Raw genomic sequence first — 22378 nt, forward strand, 5'->3', positions numbered from 1 at the left:
TACCAATTTATAAGCACAATAGATGACTTACGAGCAACTTTTTTTTGAGAAGGGGTCTCACTATATTGCCCAGGTTGGCCTTGAACTCTTGGGCTCAAGCAGTCCTCCCACCCTCACCTCCCGAGTATCTGGCATTACAAGCATGTGCGACCATACCCAACTCAGTAGTAACTTTTTTTTTTTTTGAGACAGAGTTTCGCTCTTTTGCCCAGACTGGAGTGAAGTGGCACAATCTCAGCTCACTGCAGCCTCTGCCTCCTGGGTTCCAGCAATTCTCCTGCCTCAGCCTCGTGAGTAGCTGGGATTACTGGTGTGCGCCACCACGCCCAGCTAATTTTTGTGTTTTTAGTAGACACAGAGTTTCACTATGTTGGCCAGGCTGGTCTCAAACTCCTGACCTCAAGTGATCCACCTGCCCCGGCCTGCTAAAGTGCTAGGATTACAGGTGTCATCCACCATGCCTGGCTGCAACTTTTTAAAAATAGTGACAGGGTCTTGTTATGTTGGCCAGGGTAGCCTTGAATTCCTGGCCTCAAGCAATCATCCTGCCTTGTCCTCCCAAAGTGCTGGAATTACAGGCATGAGCCACCACACTCAGCCAACAGTAGCAGTTTTTAAGCATTAAGGAATACACTGAGATGGGATCTTGCTTTGTTGGCCAGGCTGGTCTCAAACCCCTGGCCTCAAGCAATCCTCCCACTGCAGCCTCCCAAGTAGCTGGGGTTGCAGGCATGAGCTGCCATGCCTGTGAGCTCTTTTTGAGACAGGGTTTCTCATTCCTGTGCCCAAGCTGGAGTGCAGTGGCACAATCTTGGCTTACTGCAACCTCCGCCTCGCAGTGCTCAAGCAATTCTCCTGCCTTATCCTCCCAAGTAGCTGGGACCACAGGTGCACACCACCGCGCCCGGCAAATTTTGTGTGTGTGTGTGCGCGCGCACGCACGCACGCGTGTACATGTTTTGTAGAGACAGGGTTTCCCTGTGTTGGCCAGGCTGATTTCAAACTCCTGACCTCAAGTGATCCGCCAGCCTCAGCCTCTCAAAGTGCTGGAATTACAGGCGTGAGCCACTGCGCGGAACCTGATTCTATCTCTTAAACATCTCTTGTATCTGCCTACCTCTCTGCATGTATATTGCCACTGCCCTAGTTAAAGTCACCACAAACTTTTGCCTACATTGCCTCCCAGGCCTTTCTACCTCTAATTTTCTCTTCAATCCATTCTCTATAATAAATCTTATAATCTTTTAAAATAAATAAAGTGAACAAGTCATTATCACATAAAACCTTCCAAGGGCTCGTCATTATCCTCAAGATAAAGTTGTAAAGTCCTTCACACGCTTTACAAAGCACTGCCTGCCACATCTTGGTTGCTCCAGCTCCTACCTGATCTCTTGCCCCTCCCTGCCTCCATCTCTACATTCTAAATATACTGAGCAATTCTGAATTGTCTGAATTCACCTGCAGGTGTTCTCTACACACTGTTCTCTCCACCTAGAATACTCTCCACTCCCTTCCTTTCTCCGCCAACTTAGACATCATGCCTCCTAGAAAACTTCTGGAAACTCTCAAGTCTGAATCAGGACCTCCTTCCCCATGCTCTCTCAGCCTGAGCCTTCTGTGCTTATCCCCTGCACTGTACTATCATGACCTAGTTAGACCCCCTGTACTCTATGTCTCCAAAGACAGGGAACTGTCTGAAGTACAGCCTGAAGAAGATACTGTATTTCATGGAAGAAAAACAAAATGTGCTTTCCTGGGCAGCACATATACTAAAATTGGAAAGGAAAATGTTTTGTGGCTGTATAAGCACATACGAGAATTATGATTGTCCAGAAGGGAAACACTGTCTGTTTCCCAAAATATATTTGATCAAGAACTTTCTCTGAGGATATTATAGACTTGTTTCCACAGGATGCAATTTCGGGAGACTCTTTTCTAAGAGATTTCCAACAATTATCAATTAAGAATATCCCCTCCCCTAAATCATTTACCTTAAGATTCTTATTTTAATCTTTGAGGGACTCATCTTAAATTATAAAGATTTTTTATCTTAACATTTAGAATTTTTAACTTTTTAACAGAAAAAAATCTTTTAATTTAAAAGATCTTAAAAATCTTTGAGACTTTTATTGTAACTTAAAGATTTAGGGTAGGGTATAGACAAGTTTTTTATTCAGAAAAAAAAAAAAAACCCCTCACATTCAAAATAACTGATTCCCCTAAAATTTTTAGGAGGAAAAAGATGTTTTAATAGAATTAAGGCAGTCCAGGCTTGGCATGGTGGCTCACAACTGTAATGCTAGCACGTTGGGAGGCTGAGGCAGGCGGATCACCTGAGGTCAGGAGTTCAAGACCAGCCTGGACAACATGGAGAAATCCTGCCTCTACTAAAAATACAAAAATTAGCTGGGCATGGTGGTACATGCCTGTAATTCCAGCTACTCAGAAGGCTGAGGGAGAAGAATCACTTGAACCTAGGAGGCAGAGATTGCCATTAGCCGAGATTGTGCCACTGCACTCCAGCCTGGGTGACAGAGTGAGAATCTGTCTTAAAAAAAAAAAAAAAAAAAAACAAGAATTAGAGTTGTCCAGGAAATTGAGACTCAGAAGTCTGTCAGTGGGATACCAAGAATCTTATGAGTTAACAGAGGTTGGCAGATAGGACACTATCGTTTGCTAGGCTGAAATTTCCCAACTTCTCTCTCTTGCTGGAACACATGATATTAAAAGTTCCAGCGTTGTTGTTTAGAGACTGCCTGTACTTTCAGTGCAATTCAGGAAGGAAAGGAGAGCACAGTTACCCACATAATGCCTTTCTTTAAGTCACTGAGGACCGCAACTCCAGAACAGGTTTTCATTTTCACTGGGTTTTGATGCTGAAGATGCTTCTTCAGTATTTAATTTCTTCTGATATTGTAAAGTGAGAAGAAATATATTTTATCCATAGAAAGAGACTTTGAAATGACCCAAAAAGGCAATCATAAAAGAGGGATTAAACAAAAGCAAAGCAGTTTTTCTTTTTCTTTTTTTTAAGAATGTGTCACTCAAATGCTCATAACATTTTGTAATTGTATTTTTTCTTTTTTTTTGAGACAGTGTCTCACTGTGTCACCCAGGCCAGAGTGCAGTGGTGCAATCTTAGCTCACTGCAACCGCCACCTCCCGAGTTCAAGTGATTCTCCTGCCTCAGCCTCCAGAGTAGCTGGGATTACAGGCATGCACCACCATGCCCAGCTAATTTTTTTTTTTTTTGCTGCTTTTAGTAGAGACAAGTTTCGCCATATTGGCCAGGCTGGTCTCAAACTTCGCCATATTGGCCAGGCTGGTCTCAAACTCCTGACCTCAGGTGATCTGCCCACCTCAGCCTCCCAAAATGCTGGGATTACAGGCATAAGCCACCACGCCTAGCCTGTAATTGTATTATAAGAAGGAATATTTTATCTTAGCCTCTTCCAGTTGCAAACACAGGCCACCAAATAAGTAAATAATTTTTAAAACCACCATCATCATCTGCAGGTCAGACAACAAAACTGATAAAACACTGGAATTCAGAGATGTTGGCCTGCACCTTACAGCAACTCTTCCCTTCCATTAAACTTGAAGGAGGGCTGGGTGTGGTGACTCACGCCTATAATCCCAGCAGTTTGGGAGACCGAGGTGGGTGGATCACCTCAGGTCAGGAGTTCGAGACCAGCCTGGCCAACACGGTAAAACCCTGTCTCTACTAAAAATACAAAAATTAGCCAGACGTGGTGGCGCATGCCTATAGTTACAACTACTCAGGAGGCTGAGGCAGGAGAATTGCTCAAACCTGGGAAGTGGAGGTTGCAGTGAGCCAAGATCGTGCCACTGCACTCCAGCCTGGGCGACAGAGCTTGACTCCACCTCAAAAAATTAAAAATAATAATAATAATAATAAAGATGCAGTCTATAAAGCCTTATGTCAATTCATTATTCCCTCCTAGTTTGCCTTTCTTAAGGCTGTCCTAAAAATGATAGTTAATTTTAGAAAGATTTTAAAATTTGAGGACTTTGGACCCCATTCTCTCTACTTGCTTTACCTTGGGGTGAAAGAGCAAAAACTGCCTATTTGGAAGGTTGTTTCTCTGGGCCAGATAAGGACAAAGGCTAAAATATGTTTTCTTTTGTTTTAAAATCCCTCTAAAGCAGACACTAACAGTGGTGACAAAGGTTAGAAAGGATTAACTTAAACAGGCCAAGGATCTGTAAAGTACCCGGTAAACTTAAGCTTATCTAAGAAGATAATTCTCTTTCCTGAGAAGATTACAAGATTCAATTTGCAGAAACTTCTTGGCCCTTTTAAAGATCAATAGAAGATATCTACATCCCCCAAGAAAAGAAAGATGTTTTCATATTCAAAGGTCAACCTGGTCTGTCATATAATATTAACTGCAGGGTAACTATTTATTTATTTACTTATTTTTGGAGATGGATTTTCGCTCTTGTCGCCCAGGCTGGAATGCAATGGCATGATCACAGCTCACTTCAACCTCCGCCTCTCAGGTTCAAGCAATTCTCTTGCCTCAGCTTCCCAAGTAGTTGGAATTACAGGCATGCGCCACCATGCCTGGTCAAATTTCATATTTTTAGTAGAGACGGGGTTTCATCATGCTGGTCAGGCTGGTCTCAAACTCCTGACCTCACGTGATCCACCCACCTCAGCCTCACAAGTGCTGGGAGTACAGGTGTGAGCCACCGCACCCAGCCAGGGTAACAATTTATTCAGCACTTTCTGTGTGCCCACCTGGACAATGCAAAACATTTTGTTTATTAACTCACTTAAATTGCTCAAGAGTACCTGGGTGCAGTTATTAAACCCATTTTATGAAAGAGGATACTGAATCTTAGAGAGGCTGAGTAATTTCCCTAAGGAACACAACAGCTCATAAAAGTGACACTAGGATTCATATACAGGCAGTCTGACTTGAGTTCATTCCCTTAGCAACTTCACTTTACTATCGCTTACCCACAACACTTGTGCTTATACCAATCCCTGAAGCACTATAGTGTTTTGGGGTTGGCCAGTCACTTTGCTGAATACCTGATCATCACACAAATCTGGTACATAATAATTATGGGTGAGACTAAGCATATAAAACGCCCTGAAAAACATCTGCCACACAGCATGTTCTCTGTGAGAAGCCTCAGGCCCTTACAGATACTGGGAGGGTCATGAACCCTTAGAAACTGTATACTAACTTTTGTGTGGATGTGCACATTTTCCGGAAGAAAATCTGAAGCACTGGATCAAAAATAAGTGCCACACAAAGGATCTAAATAGTTCTCCAAAGAACAAATGTCGAATAAACCCATGAAAAGATGCTCAAAATCATTAGTCATAAGGGAAATGCAAAACCATGCAGTCTTCATACCCGCTAGGATGGCTATAATCAAAAAGTCAGACAATACAAAAAATAGGGAGAAACTGGAATTATCATGGATTGTTGGTGATTATGTAAAATGATACAGTTGCTTTGAAACAAATTCTGGCAGTTCCTCAAAAGGACAAACACAAGAGTTATCATATGACCAAGAAATTCCACTCCTAGGTATCGCCCCAAAAGAAATGAAAACATATGTCTATACAAAAACTTGTATACAAATGTTCATACCAGCATTATTCATAATTGTCAAAAAGTAGAAACAACACAAATATCCATCAACTGATTAATGGACAAATAATATACAATGCAGCCACAGGAAAAAAGCACCTGGACTCCAGTGGGCCCTGAGACTAACAGGGAGCTGCCTGGAGACCATGTGATGGCATTGCTCCAGGGAGGGAGCTCACACTGAGTTTCACGCACACTATGAATTCTAAGCAGCTACAGCAAGGTGCCATTTTTAGAGCCCAGCCCCCACCAGACTGCATCCTATCCTGGGACCCAACAGCCCCACATCTCCATATCTCTGGAGTCCCATTGATATCCCCTGCCCACAGCCCACCTCCACTGTTTGCTGCTGCCTACAGGGCCAAACCATGAGCCACTGGCAGTGACCCCACCATGCTCCATATTGGGGTCACCACACATTTAAAAATGCCCTGAGGAAAGGCAGCCTCATTTAAAGCCCCCAGCTGGAGCCAAGCTAGCTTTCCCCTGCTGCCTGTTTACAGCTTCTGCCACTGAAACAACTCTGCCCTCCCCAGCAGCAGGGCCACAATGCAGCCGCTGCCACTCCAACTCAGGCATTCCACCAGGGGCCTGGGGATCACCTCACCCCTCCTACCACAGCCAGTGGCTACATGCACCATGAGGGGCCTGAGGAGAAGCCCACCCTGTCCAACTCCATCCCACCCAGTGCTGGAGCACACCATCCAAGGGCCTAGGGATCACCTGCCCCACCCACCACAGCTGGCACCTGAGCACTCCTCCCAGAAACCTGAGAATGGGCTCACCCAACCTGCCACCAACACCACAGCTGGCACCCACACGCACACCACCTGCAGGCCTGGGGACTGACCCACCTAGTCCATCACAGCCAATTTCAACACCAGCATGGATCACTTGGGAACCAGAGGATTGTCTCACCACTGCTACTGTCATCATTCACACCACACCCACTGTCCAGGGGCTCAAGGACACACCTGCCTGCCCTTCCCACCATTGCCACTGACAGCACCCAAGAAAGTCACCTGCAGGCCCAAGAATCAGCTCACCTGGCCCTACTAACACCAGTGTCAGCATATGCCACCCAAGGGCCCAAAGACTGGCACATTCAGCTCACTGCTATCACCACTAGGGCCCAAGGACTGGCCCATCTTATGTCCCCATCCCCAGCAAAACCTCACCAAAGCCTCCACTAACAATCACACCCGAAGCCACTGAGCAAATCTCAGACATTACTGACACTGTTTATAGCTGAAGAAATCATACCGAGACTATACTACTGCACACACCCAGAATCAAAGCCAAAGTGCCCTACCTAAACACCACCACATAAATGTCTTCAGAATACAATCCCCACCGTGCAAGCAAATTCAAAAGACTGGAAGAAGCAATGGTTATGCCAGATGCACAGATATCAATGTAAGGACACAAGAAACATGAAAAAGCAAGGAAATATGATAACCTCCAAAGGAACATAATAATTCTCCAGCAATAGATTTCAATGAAGAAATTCATAAAACCCAGGAAAAAGAAATCAAACTAATGACATTAAAGAAGCTCAGCCAGGTGTGGTGGCTCATTCCTATAATCTTAGTTACTTGAGAAGCTGATGCAGGAGGACCACTCAACCTCAGGAGTTCAGGAGTTCAATCTGCCATTGAGCTATGATTGTACCACTGGAATCCAGCCTTGGCAACAGAGTGAAACCTCATCTCAAAAAAAATTTCTTTTTAATTTTAAAAAAGTTTTATTTAAAAAGCTCAGTGAGATACAAGAGAACTTGAAAATACAATACAAAGAAATCAGAAAATTCAGGATACAAATGAAAAACTGACAAAAGACATAAATATCATTAAAAAAGAACCAAAAGAAATTCTAGAATTAAAGAATTCTCTGAATGAAATACAAAATATATTAGAAAGCTTCAACAATAGACTCAATCAAGCAGAAAGAATTTGAGAACTTGAAAACAAGTGTGATGAAATAACCCAGTCAATGTGGTGTAATGATTTAAATACATATATTTGTATATGATTTATATATATATGATTTACATACATATATATATATATTATATATATAAAACAAGGAACCATTTTATATATATAAAGGAACCATGGATATATATAGGGTTTTACACATGGTTCCTTGTTAATAACTCCCATATCCTTTCTTTGAGTCTTTTGTTATAATGTCGGGTGTGTTAGGCCTCAGGGGAAGTTCTGAGGAAACAGAATTTGTCTCCTGCCTTTCTTATACCTGGCCCAATGCAGGATTCTAATCTTTCTGCTCCTTTCTGATTGTGGGCCTTAAGTCCCTTCCCAGAGAGGGTCCCACCCTATACCCTGGGAGAAGAAATTCTGACATCATGAAGCTTCCATAAAAATCCAAGAGGACCAGGTTTGGTGAGTTCCTGGATAGCTGAACACATAGAGGTTCCTGAAGGGTGATATGCCCAGGGAGGCATGGAAGCTGTGCAACCCTTCCCCCATACCTAGCCCTGTGCATCTTTTCATCTATATCCTTTGTAGTATCCTTTATAATTAACCAGCAAATGTGTTTCCCTAAGCTCTGTGAGCCGCCCCAGCAAATTAATGAAATCCAAAGAGGAGGTCATGGGAACCCCAACTTGAAGCCAGTCAGTTAGAAGTTCCATCTGAAGGAGGCAGGTGTAGTCTTGGGGAATGAGTCCCCAACTTGTGTGATCTGGCACTATCTTCAGGTAGATAGTGTCAGAACTGAATTGGAAGACACCTACCTGGCATCCGCTGCTTGATGTGTTGGGAAAACTCCCACACACATATTTGTCACGGAAGTCCTCTGTGCTGATTGTTGTGGTGTAAAAGTAGAGGAGAAATGAGGATTTTTCCTGACACAGACGAAAATAAAGAAAAAATAATTTAAAAGAATAAAGTCTACGTGACATATGAGGCACCATAAAGAAGCCAAATATTCAAAATTTTGGTGCTCTGGAAGGTGAAGAGAAAACAAAAGGAACAGAAAACCTATTTAATGAAATAATAACTGAAAACTTCCCAGGTCTAGCAAGAGATGTAGACATCCGGAAACAGGAAGCTCAGAGATTGCCAGAAAGACACAATTCAAAAAGATCTTTTCCAGAGCACATTATAGTCAAACTGAAAGAATTCTAAATTCTAAAAACAGCAAAAGAAAAATGTCCAGTGATTTATACAGGAACCTCCATCAGACTAACAGCAAATTTCTCAACAGAAACTTTACAAGCCAGGAGAGAATGCAATGATATATTCAAAATACCAAAAAAAAAAAAAAGCACTGCCATCCAAGGATACTATTCCTAGCAATGTTATCCTTCATAAATAAATGAGAAGTGAAGTCTTTCCCAGATAAGCAAAAGCTGAAGAAATTCATCACCACTAAACCAGTCCTATAAGAAATGTTTACGCAAGTCCTGCACATAGAAGCAAAAAGACAGTATCTACCATCATGAAAATACACAAAAGTATAAAACCCACTAATAGGACAAACACACAAATAAGGAAGTAAAAGTGCTTAAATGTTACCACTACAGAATACCACCAAACCACAATGATAAACAATAAGAGAGAAAGAAAAGAACCAAGGACATACAAAACAACCAGACATCAATTAATAAAATGGCAAGAATAAGTGCTCCCAGATCAATAATAACCGTGAAAGTAAATGGATTAAATTTTCTACTTAAAACATATAGATTGGCTGAATGGATTGGAAAAAAACAATGACCCTGGCCGGGCGTGGTAGCTTGCACCTGTAATCCTAGCACTTTGGGAGGCCCAAATGGGAGGATCACTTGAGGCCAGGAGTTCAAGACCAGCCTGGTCAACGTAGCGACATCTCATCTCTATAAAAAAATTTTTTTAATTAAAAAAAGAGACCCAACTATATGCTACCTGTAAGAAACTCATCTCACCTATAAAGACAGATATAGACTGAAAGTAAAGAAATGGAAAAAGATATTCCATGCAAACAGAAACCAAACGCAAACATAAATAACTATACTTATATCAGATGAAACAAACTTTAAGTAAAAAAAAAGTTAAGAGACAAAAAATGTAATTATATAATTATAATTATATAAGGCAATCAATTCAGCAAGAAAGTATAACAATTCTAAACATATATGCACCTAACAAAGCATGCACCACAATATATAAAGCAAATATTATTCGATCAAACAGGACAAATAGACTCCAATACAGTAACGGTTGGGGACTTCAACACCCCACTCTCAGCATTAGACAGATTATCTAAACAGAAAATTAAAATAATATTTAAATTGTACTTTAGACCAAATGGACCTAATAAATATTGACAGAACATCTCATCCAACAGTTCCAGAATACACATTTTTATCAGCATGTGGGACATTCTCCAGAATAGACTATATGGTAAAACACAAAACACATCTCAACTAATTTTTAAAAATCAAAATCATATCATGTATCTTCTCAGACCACAAGATAAAGTAAAACTAGAAATCAATAATAAGAGGAACTTTGGAAACTGTACAAAAGTATTCTTATAGCTATAGTAACCAAGACAGCATGCTATTGGTATAAAAAGACACATAGACCATTGAACAAAATAGAGAACACAGAAGTAATTCCACATTTTTACAGCTAACTGAATTTTGACAAAGGCATCAAGAACATACATTGGTTACAGGACACCATCTTCAATAAATCATGCTGGGAAAACTGGATATTTATATGCAGCAGAATGAAACTGAACTCCTATCTCTCACCATATACAAAAATCAACTCAAGATGCATTAAAGACATAAATGCAAGACTTCAACTATAAAGATACTGGAAGAAAATATAACGGAAACACTTCAGGACATTGATCTAAGCAAAGATTTTGCAGCTAAGACCTCATAAGCACAGACAACAAAAACAAAAGTACACAACTGATTCAGTGCTTCTTGGTTGGTTAAAAAGAAAAAAGAGAAACAAAAATACACAAATGAGACCATGTTAAACTAAAAAGTTTCTGCACAGTGAAGGAAACAATCAACAAAATGAAGAGACAATCTGTTGAGTTGGAGAAAATATCTGCAAACTATTTATTTGACAGGGGACTAATATCCAGAATATTAAAAGAACTCAAACAACTCAACAGTAAACACAAAACAAATAAGCCCACTGAAGAGTGGGCAAAGGACATGAATCAACGTTTCTCAAACGAATACATACAAACAGCCAACATGCATATGAAAATATGCTCAACATCACTAATCATCAGTAAAATGCAAATCAAAACCACAATGAGATATCATCTCGCTCCAGTTAAAATGGTTATCATAAAGAAGACAAAAATTAACAAATACTGGCAAGGATGCAAAGAAAGGAGACCCTCGTACACTGTTGATAGGAATGTAATTTAGTACAGCCGTTATGGAAAACAGTAATGGAGGTTCCTCCAAAAACTAAAAATGGAATTACCATTCAATCCTGCAATCCCACTACTGGGTATTCATCCAGCTGAAAGCAGATTCAACCACCTATTCAAAGTATAAGACAAAGCCCACTACAAAGGAGTCTGTGTGAGAATCTCTTTTTCCGTTTTTGTTTTAATTGTGGTAAAATATATAATGTAAAATTTACCATCCTAACGATTTTTAAGTGTGTAGCTCAGTTTTGCTAAGTATATTCACATTGTTGTGTGGCCAATCTCCAGAACTTTTTCATCTCGAAAAACTGAAACTCTATACCCATTAAACAACTAAACATTTCCCCTCCCCTAGCCCTGCCAATCATAATTCCATTTTTTGTTTGTATGAATTTGATTTCTATAGATGCCTCATAAGTGGAATCATACAGTATTTATCTTTTTGTGACTGGTTTATTTTACTTAGCATTATGTCCTCAAGGTTCATCCATGTTGTAGCATGTGTCAGAATTTCCCTCCATTTTAGGGCTGAATAATGTTCCCTTGTGTATATATGCCATATTTTGTTTATCCATCCAGAAAATCTATTTCTATGTCGGTGGTATTGTTCTGTTGGTCTGGTGGCACAACAGGTATTTAGCTCAATTTTTAATGATTGTGATTTTATACCAAGAGAAAAAGAGATGTGATTGTATATTTGCACTCTAGGAAAGGAAAACCAAATTAAAGCTGAAACTGAGCTCAGTTTCATCGAGAAGCATCTCACTATCCCTTTCTATCTCAAAAAGAGAAGTTTTGTTCACTGTATATTCCCAGATTCTGGAACACAGTTTGGCACATAACACTCGGTCAGTATTTGTGACTGATCGTGAAGAGAAAATGCTATACCTATGATCTTGATCACTCCAGTTCATCTGAACATACTATTCAAGAAGGCACTAATGTGTATTGACACGGAAAAATCTACGGGAACTACTGTTAAGTGAAACAAGTTACAGATCAATATATACAATATGATTCAATTTATTTAAAAACACATGCAAAGCCAGGCACGGTGTCATGTGCCTGTAATCCCAGATAGTTGAGAGGTTGAGGTAAGAGGATCCTTTGAGCTCAGGAGTTCAAGACTAGCGTGGGCAACATAGTAAGATTCCATCTCAATAAAATAAAATTAAATTAAAATAAATAGATCGGGTGCAGTGGCTCATGCCTGTAATCCCAGCACTTTGGAAGGCCAAGGTGGGTGGATCACCTGAGGTCGGGTGTTCGAGACCATCCTGACCAACATGGAGAAACCCTGTCTCTACTAAAAGTACAAAATTAGCTGGGCATGGTGGCACATGCCTGTAATCCCAGCTACTTGGGAGGCTGAGGCAGGAGAATCGCTTGAACCTGGGACGCAGAGGTTGTGGTGAGCCAAGATTGTGCCATTGCACTCCAGCCTGGGCAACAAGAGCAAAACTCCATCTCAAAAAATAAAGTAAATAAATAAATAAATGCACAAATCAAAATAATAAATACAAATGTATGGCCAGGCATGGTGGCTCATGCCTATAATCCCAGCACTCTGGGAGGCTGAGGCGGGCAGATCACGAGGTCAAGAAATCAAGACCATCCTGCATAACACGGTGAAACCCCGTCTCTACTAAAAATACAAAAAATGAGCTGGGCGTGGTGGCGGGTGCCTGTAGTCCCAGCTACTCAGGAGGCTGAGGCAGGAGAATGGTGTGAACCCGGCAGGCGGAGCTTGCAGTGAGCTGAGATCGTGCCACTGCACTCCAGCCTGGGAGACAGGGTGAGACTCCATCTCAAAAATAAATACATACATACATACATACATACGTATATAAAAGCACATCTAAATAATATGCTCCAAATCAACAGTTTGATCACCTCTGGGTGAGAGGGGGAGTAGTTGAGGGGTAGAAAGGGAACTTTCTATTTGGATTTCTATTTGTAGTATTTGAATTATTTACAACAAGAAATTATTTTTATATTGTTAGTGACAAAGTTTTTAAGGGAAAAACATCTGGACAATTATTTTCTGTGATACACAATCAAGGAAAAAAACATATTCAATTCTGTTTACCTTACATGTACCTTTTCTTAGAAAGCTACTGGAGAATGTGCTCCATCAAAATGATAGAAGAAATCAAAAAAGACTAAGGTGTGGGATATGGGAAACAGGAGCCAGCATAACAGAGATGCAAAGTGAATCAGTCCCCAAATGATGGTGAAGAGAGAGCCCAAGGTAATAGCTGTGCATCAAACATCAAGAGCAACCAGTCTGGACTGGCAAAGCAGGTAAGAAAGCTGTGATAGAAATAAAATTGATTCAAATAGCTGTTGCACTGGACATCTTGAGGGAAGATTTAGACAACTAGCAAAGAACTTGTGGTTAAATTGGTGAAAACTTTGCAAACACAGAGAGACAACTCTGGAAAAAAACAAGGAAGAAAGCTTTTAATAGCATGTAGGGAGGCATAATAATGTTGACCTAACTAAATATTGACCTAAACAAAAATTATGAGATAACTATATTCAGAGGATCTATGGAAGGAATAGGTAGGATGCATGTAAGTGGTAGTGGCAGGAAAACAGAAAAGAGTTAAATCCACACATTTCTTGCAGGAAAGCCAATGCATGATGACTAAACCTCAAAAACCAAGAAGGAGCAATTATAAGGAATATCTAGAGATACAGACAAATAGTAACTAGTTAAAAGAGATGAACATGATTACTTCTCTTAAAAAGCAGGAAGTGATGGAGGATTCTACTGTTTTTAGATATTAACCCTATGGAATTAATTGATTCTGAACAATGAGAACGTAAAACTTCAATAAAACTAAGAAGTAAAGAAAAAAGGCACTAGTGACTCACATCATAATATCTTACCTAACAGTGATGGATTTTACAGAAAATAGTTGCCATGTAGACTTCTGATGTGTCACAAAGCAATAACTGAGTTATAGGTAGGATGGTCACTTTCAGTTCCAGCATGGTATGATTCTACCAGAAGTATAATGAAAATCACTCAGATTATTTGGGCTGTTTATACTGAAAACTCATGATTTAAAACACAGTGAGGCCAGGCACAGTGGCTCAGGCCTGTAATCTTGGCACTTTGGGAGGCCAAAGAGGATTGCTTGAGCCCAGGAGTTCAAGACCAGTCTGGGCAACACAGCGAGACTCTGTCTCAAAAAAATAAAATAAAATAAAAAGTGAGAAATTTGAAAAAGAAGGAAAAAGAGAGAAGCCATATTTCAGGCACAGTATTTACCAAATGCTTGATAGTTTTGGCATAGATGTCCTATCCAAAAAATTAACTATGATAGATAATTGTAAATAGGCAAGATAAGACCAAAATTTGTGACAAATTGCAACATATTGCACGATTCTTTCCCTTCACCTCTGGTATAATGATCTCAAATGCTATTCATGCCCTTGTCTACCAAGACAAGTTTAACACTACCAAAGGGTACTAGTCTCCAGTTTTGGCCCAAAAAACAAAGCTTATGCTAACTCCTACCCTAGATGGTTACCACTCCTGGTGGGAAACATAAGAAACAACCAGATTCTTAAAGTCAAGCCCAGATTCCAGTCTGGCCAAAATAGCTAACGCTTTATCAGTCCTGTAAGAACCCAAAGCAGATGACAGTGAAACATCAAAATCTGTATACAAGGGGAAAGAAATTGAATAACTCGTTTCCCACTTCAACAATTAAAGGTGATCATTTCTCCCTAGAACAAATAATCACAAATGATGTATATGACTAGAACATCTATGTTCTCAGTGTCTTTTTTTCTCTTTTTTTTTCTTTTTTATGTTCTCCGTGTCTTAAAGCACTGACCTGAGTTCAAATCTCACATCTGCTTTTCTCCTTTGGTTTCATCTTCCTCACCTGTAAACCGGTGGGGATGGGAGAGACAGGATGCTTTGACTTTATAGGATTACTGCCAGGATGAAATAGTTAAGAATCCCAAACTCTTACAACCTGCTAAATACGTCAGGCATTATTCTAAGTGCAAATGGCATGTAGCATTTCATTTCATCTTGAAACTACAAATCGTATTATCCCATTTTCCAGATAAGAAAGCCGAAGAACAGATGTTAACTCGCCCAAAATCACAGGTAGTGATGCAGCTGGGATGCTAATTCAGGCTACCTGGCTCCAGAGCATATGTTCTTATCAGAGCAGGCTGAAATGAGCTAACGTTTGCTAAGCTGCCTGGACTATTCCTGAAATACAATGTGCTCAATGATACTTATTTTTCATACACAGTGTGAGAAAGTCCAGACAAAATAGGCGAGACCAAGAAATTACCAGGATCTCCACTACTCTCCCAAGCGTCTCCAGTGCTCTCCCAACAGCCAGGAGCACCCTCCCTCTCCAAGCCCCCAGAACTTCCTGTTGCGCCACATGCCAGCGGTGGAGAGGAGCCAGCGGGGACTCCTGAGGTTGCAAGTCCGGGCGGCGCCGCGCTGGGGAAGGAAGCGGACTGCGGCGGGGCGGGCGTTTACCGTAACCGGCGCTGTCATCGCTCCGGGACTCCGGCACGGGGAACACTGGGCTCACGGGGACGCGCAGGGGCGCGGAGGGACGGCGGTCTGGGCACTTCTCCAGCCGCCTCGGGAAGCCGCGACCCCCGGCTAGTCAGCGTCCGGGTCTGAGATCCGTGCCCGTGGCAGCTCAAAATGCGCCTTCTCTCCTCCGGATTCTCAGCTCAAGCCACCTCCGAACTCCTCTCCCTCCGGCGTGGAGCGGAACCACGGAGCTGCCTCCTCTCCCGGGGTGTTTCCCACAGCCCAGGGCTGAACCCCCGACCCCCGCTAGGTTTCCGCTCTGACACCACCTCCGCTATGGCCGCATCCCAGCTCTTGAAACGGGGGCTGCGGGACCTGCCCTGTAGTAGCGTACATTACCTTAGATAGGATAATCATCTTTGGGTGGAGACCAGAGAACTTGAAAGCTGGTATTTCATAAATCCTAGCTATTCTAGATCCTCGTTAGATGTAGTGTCCCTGGCCCCACCCACTTCTATCTAAGGCCGGGGGCGCAGAACTAGCGAATCGCCTAAGGTCCTTGTTCCCCGCCAGTCGAGCAGCCTGAGCTTACCTGCAAGCGCTCCAAGACAGGTTGTTCTTTCATCTTTGATTTGCAGGCCCTGCTCCCAAAGCCGTGTCTGAGCTTTTAACTGTGGAGGCAGAAACTCTGGGCTCCACCTCCACACGCTGCCTTTTACAGCCCAGTGGATCTGTCACAATACCTTTCGGCTTCAGTTACCTAACTGCCTAGAAAAGAAGGTGACTCCCACGTTCCTTCGATAAAAGAAGAATAATGAGGATCAAATGGGATGGCCACTGTCATCACAGACATCCTTTGTAGTAATGTATTGTTACTGTTGAGTCAGTGTGGGGGGTGAGGACATCAGAGATTTAAGCTAACGCACTGCTTTTACTACCTGTGACTTATTGGGCATGTCAAGCCTCAGTTTATTTATCTATGCAATGGGAATAATAGGGACAAAAATCCAGTTCCCTCACAAGGTTACAATGAACAAAGGAAATCACTCAATGTGCTTCATGTGTAACATACAATACAAATGTTTTGTTATTTCTGGTTTTTTTCATTTTTTTGTTTGTTTTGTTTTGGTGGATTCCTCTGGATAGGCATCTTTTTTTTTCTTTCTTTCTTTCCTTCCTTCCTTCCTTCCTTCCTTCCTTCCTTCCTTCTTTCCCTCCCTCCCTCCCTCCCTCCCTCCCTCCCTCCCTCCCTCCCTCCCTCCCTCTCTCTCTCTCTCTCTCTCTCTCTCTCTCTCTCTCTCTCTCTCTTTCTTTCTTTCTTTCTTTCTTTCTTTCTTTCTTTTCTTGTTTTAGAGATGGAGTCTTGCTCTGTTGCCCAGGCTGGAGTGCAGTGGCAAGATCATGGCTTACTGCATCCTTGACCTCCCAGGCTCAAGTGATCCTTCCACTTCAGGCTCCAGAGAGTAGTTGGGACTACAGGCACACACCACAGTGCCTGGCTAATTTTATTTATTTATTTATTTATTTGTTTATTTGTTTATTTATTTATTTATTTATTTTAGAAATGGGGTCTCACTATGTTGCCCAGGCTGGTCTCAAACTCTGGACTCAAGCGATCTTCATGCCTCAGCCTTCCAGAGTGCTAGGATTACAGGCGTGAGCCACCATGCCCGGCCTAGGCAGTGTTGATTAAGGCTGTGGTCAGTGATTTGGGGTGGATCCCAGGGTGTTGGCAGAGGTGGCACAAAGCACACAGGCAAAATGATGCTCACATTATTACAAGTGTAATTAACAATGCTAGTCATTCATCCCTGACAACCGACTTAAAATTAGGGACACCTACTCATTTAGTTTATTATGAATTTTTGCCTGGTGAATTCACATTTGCAGACAGTTTACAGGTTTTTTTCCCTCATTTCTCAATGTGGTTTTAATGAGCATTTCTTTGTTTATTGGAAAATTGTAATCTCTCATGTGTATTGGCATTTTGTTGTTTTTCTTTTTGTTGTTGCTGCTGTTGTTGAGCCAGGGTCTCGCTCTGTCACCCAGGCTGGAGTGCAGTGGCACTATGTCGGCTCACTGCAACCTCCACCTCCTGGGCTCAAGCAATCCTCCAGCCTCAGCCCCCGCAAGTAGCTAGGACTACATGTGCAAGCCACTACACCTGGCTAATTTTTGTAATTTTTGTAGATACGGAGTTTCACCATGTTGCCCAGGCTGGTCTTGAACTTCTGAACTCAAGCAATCCACCCACTTCAGCCTCCCTAAGTGCTAGGCATTTGTTGTTCTTCTATAAACACATTTAATCTCCTTTCCTCTCCTTAACCCATCTCCTTTAAAGAGTTAATCTGTAAACAGTTAACAGGTTCTGAAAGCTCTTCTAAGGCAAGTAAATCCTTCTGGATCTCTGTCTTCCATACAATTTCTTTGTTAGGTCTCTTACAGTGACTGGGTCAGAGAGTTCTCAGAAATCTTCAGACCCACCAAGAAGAGTGGCCATTTGGAACCCAAGATTCGTAAGAAGTCTACCATCTTCTAGTTTACCATCTTTAATAAATCTACATGTTAGGATGATCATATATTCTTTTCAGATCAAGCTTCAAGGCATTTAGAGCCTGAAATACAAGGGCAATTTGAAGTGCTTAAAGCATTGAATGTACTAGTTTACAAGCTGCCTTTGGTTCCCAAGCTGTATCAGAAACACCTGAGGCATTTGTCAAAAGTGCAGATTCCCAGGCTCCAACCACCCTACCCAGATCTCTTGTATCAGGATTTATAGGGTGGGGCCCAGGAATCTGTATCTTTCACAAGCACTTTAATCAGTTGTCAAACTTGTATATAAAACTTCTTGTCCAGGCATGGTGGCTCATGCCTGTAATCCCAGCATTTAGGGAGGCCGAGGCAGGAGAATCACTTGAACTCATGATTTCGAGACCAGCCTGGTCAACATGGCAAAACCCCATCTGTACAAAAAAAATACAAAAATTAGCCAGGCGTGGTGGCTTACACTTGTGGTGCCAGCTACTTAGATGGCTGAGGTGAGAGGATTGCTTGAGCCCAGGAGGTCGGGGCTGCAGTGAGCTATGATGGCACCACTGCACTCCAGACTGGGCAACAGAGTAAGACCATATCTCAAAAAATAAATAAATAAAAAGAAAACTATTCTGGGCACAAGCATACCTATGCCCAGGGTAGCTGTGAAAATTAAATTTTAAAATATTCATTAGTGTGGTTTGATTCAGGCCAACAAATATTTCCTGAACATAGACTGTTTGTCAGGCATCATGCTGGGCACCAGGAAAACAAAGATGAATAAGACATTGTCCAGTCTACAAGTAGCTCAAGTTTATAAGAGGAAGATGAACAATCAAAAATGAAACTGGGAAGAGGTGGAGCAAGAAGGTGGAATAGAAGGCCCCGATCATCCCCTTTGTAGGAAAACCAAATTCAACAACTATGTACGCACAAAAAAAGCACCTTTCTAAGAACCAAAAATCAGGTGAGCACTCACAGTAACTGGTTTTAACTTCATATTACTGGAAGAGGCACTGAAGAGGTAGGAAAGATAGTCTTTTTATTTTTAACTTTTATTTTAGGTTCAGGGGTACAGTGCAGGTTTGTTTTATAGGTAAAGTCATGTCATAACAATAGCCAATAGTTATTTTTTCTGATCCTCTCCCTCATCCCACCCTCCACTCTCAAGGAGGCCCTAGGGTCTGTTCTTCCCTCTTTGTGTCCATGTGTTCTCATCATTTAGCTCACAGTGAGCTTGTAAGTGAGAACATGCCATATCTGGTTTTCTGTTCCTGCATTTGCTAAGGATAATGGCCTCCAGCTCCATCCATTTCTTGCAAAATATATGATCTTGTTCTTTTTTATGGCTGTATGGTATTCCCCGATGTATATGTACCACACTTTTTAAATCCAATCTGCCATTGATGAGATTTAGGTTGATTCTATGTCTTTGCTATTGTGAATAATGCTGGAGTGAACATACGTGTGCATGTGTCTTTATGGCACAACAATTTATGTTTCTTTGGGTATATACCCAGTAATGGGATTGCTGGGTTTAGTGATTGTTCTGTTTTTAGCTCTCTGAGGAACCACCACACTGCTTTCCACAATGGCTGAACTAATTTACACTCCTACCAACAGTCTATAAGAGGAAAGACAGTATTGAATTGTGGATGCTACCCCTTCCCCACCCATCCACAGCAGCCACTTGGCATGGAGAAATCTGTGTGATTGGGACAGGGAGAAAGCAGCGGTTGTGAGGCTTTGCATTGAACTCAGTGCTGCCTTGTCACAGCCGAAAGCAAAACCAGGCTGAACTCAGCCAACGCCTGCCCACTGAGAGAACATTTAGACCAGCTCTAGATAGAGAGGAATCATCCATCCCAGCAGTCAGAACTCAAGTTCCAGCAAGCCTCGCCACACCACAGACTGGAGTGCTCTGAGGCTCTAAATATTCTTGAAAGGCAGTTTAGGCCACGGGAACTGTAAATCCTAGTGCTGAGCTGGGCTCAGACCAAGTGGACTTGGGGGGCATGTTACCTACTGAGACACAAGCTAGGACAGCTAACGGGGTGCTTGCGCCACCCCTCCCCCATCCCCAGGCAACACAGCTCCTGCCAAAAGAGACCTCCTTCTTACACCTGAGGAGAGGAGAAGGAAGAGTAAAGAGGGCTTTGTCTTGTACCTTGGATACCAGCTCAACCACAGTAAGACAGGGCACCGGTCAGAGTCATGAGGCCCCCATTCCGGGCCCTAGGTCCCAGATGACATTTCCAGACACACCCTGGGCCAGAAAGGAACCCACTCCCTTGAAGGGAGGGACCCAATCCTGGCAGGAACCATCACCTGCTGGCTAAAAAGTGTTTGGGTCCTGAGTAGCCAGCAGTGATACCTAGGCAGTACACCGTGGACCTTGGGTGAGACTCTGAGAGGTGCTGGCTTCAGGTGAGATCCAGCACATTCCCAGCTCTGGTGGCTACAGTGAGAGACTCCATCTACTTGAGAAAAGCAGGGGGAAAAGTAAAGGGGACTTTGTCTTGCACCTTAGGCACCAGCTAGCCACAGTAGGGTAGAGCACCAGGCAGGCCCCTGGGGTCCCTAATTCCAGACCTTGGCTCTTGGACAGCATTTCTGGACCTGCCCTGGACCAGAGGAGAGCCCACTGCCCTGAAGTATGAGTCCCAGGCCTGGCAGCATTCACCACAAGCTGACTTCAGAGACCTTGGGCCTTAAGTGAACATCAGCAGTAACCTGGCAATACTCCTCATGGGCCTGTAGCGGTGGTGGCCATGGGATGAAGCTCCTCTGCCCGTGGCAAGGTGAAGGAAGAATGAGAAGGACTGTGTCTCATGGTTTGAGGCCCAGCTCAGCCACAGTAGAATAGAACACCAGGTAAACTTCTAAGGTTTTCGACTCTAGTCTCTAGCTGCCAGTCAGCATCTCTGGACCCACCCAAGGCCTGGGGGAATTCACCACCCTGAAACGAAGGACACAACCCTGGCTGGCTTCATCACCTGCTGATTGTACAGCCCTAGGATCATGAGTAAACATAAGCAGTAGCCAGGTAGTGGTTACAGTGGGACTCGGGCAAGACCCAGTGCTGTGCTGGCTTCAGGTCTGACCCAGAGCAGTCCCAGTGGTGGTGGCCACAGGGGTGCTTACATCACTCCATACCCAGCTCCAGGTAGCTCAGCACAGAGATAGAGAGACGCCATTTGTTTGGGAGAAAGTAAGAGAAGCTAACAGGAGTCTCTACCTGGTAATCCAGAGAATTCTTCCAGATCTTATCCAAGACCACCAAGGCAGTACTGTTAGGAGTCTGCAAGAACCACAGCATTACTGGGCCTTGAGTGCCCCCTAATGCAAATACAGCTTAGATTATAACACCCAAATCCTTCTGAATGCCTGGAAAGCCTTCCCAAGGACAAATACAAACAAGCCCAGACTGTGAAGACTACAATAAATACTTAACTCTTCAATGCCCAGACACTGACAAATATCATCCACAGGCATCAAGACCATCCAGGAAAACATGACCTCACCAAATTAACTAAGGCACCAACAACCAATCCTGGGAAAACAGAGATATGTGAGTTTTCAGACAGAGAATTCAAAATAGCTATTCTGGGAAACTCAAAGAAATTCAAGATAACACAGAGAAGTAATTTAGAATTATGTCAGATAAATTTAACGAAGAGATTGAAATAATTTTTAAAAAATCACTGACTGCAGTAGCTCATGCCTGTAATTCTAGCACTTTGAGAGGCCAAGATGGACATATTGCTTGAGCTCAGGAGTTCGAGACTAGCCTGGGCAACATAACAAAACCCTGTCTCTACAATAAATGCAAGAAATTAGCCAGGCATAGTGTGCATGCCTGTAGTCCCAGCTACCCAGGAGGCTGAGGTGGGAGATTGTCTGAGCCTGGGAAGTCAAGGCTGCAGTGAGCTGTGATCATACCACTGCACTCCAGCCTGAATGACAACATGACACCTTGTCTCAAAAAAAAAAAAAAGCAGAAATTGTGAAGTTGAAAATGCAACTGACATACTGAAGAATGCATGAAAATCACTTAATAGCAGAACTGATTAAGCAGAAAAATTAGTGAGCTTGAAGACAGACTACTTGAAAATACACAGTCAGAGAAGACAAAAGAAATAAGAATAAAAAACAATGAAGCATGCCTACAAGATCTAGAAAATAGCCTGGAAAGGGTAAATCTAAGAGTTATTTGACTTGAAGAGAAGGTAGAGAAAGAGATGGGGGTAAAAAGGTGATTAAAAGGAATAATATTAGA

General features: G+C 42.4%; 1 protein-coding gene across 1 annotated transcript in view; it reads right to left on the reverse strand.

Annotated features, from left to right (window-relative positions):
* Positions 1-16063, reverse strand: part of TRPM6 (transient receptor potential cation channel subfamily M member 6) — a 165530-nt gene extending 149467 nt beyond the window's left edge. Inside the window, exon 1 of the mRNA XM_019034278.4 lies at positions 15967-16063. Within this exon, the coding sequence (XP_018889823.3) occupies positions 15967-15984 (18 nt within the window). The 5' untranslated portion in view covers positions 15985-16063. The remainder of the gene's footprint in view (positions 1-15966) is intronic.
* Positions 16064-22378: the final 6315 nt, after the last annotated feature.

This window comes from Gorilla gorilla, chromosome 13 (genome assembly GCF_029281585.2).
Source record: "Gorilla gorilla gorilla isolate KB3781 chromosome 13, NHGRI_mGorGor1-v2.1_pri, whole genome shotgun sequence".
NCBI classification, from domain to species: Eukaryota; Metazoa; Chordata; class Mammalia; order Primates; family Hominidae; genus Gorilla; species Gorilla gorilla.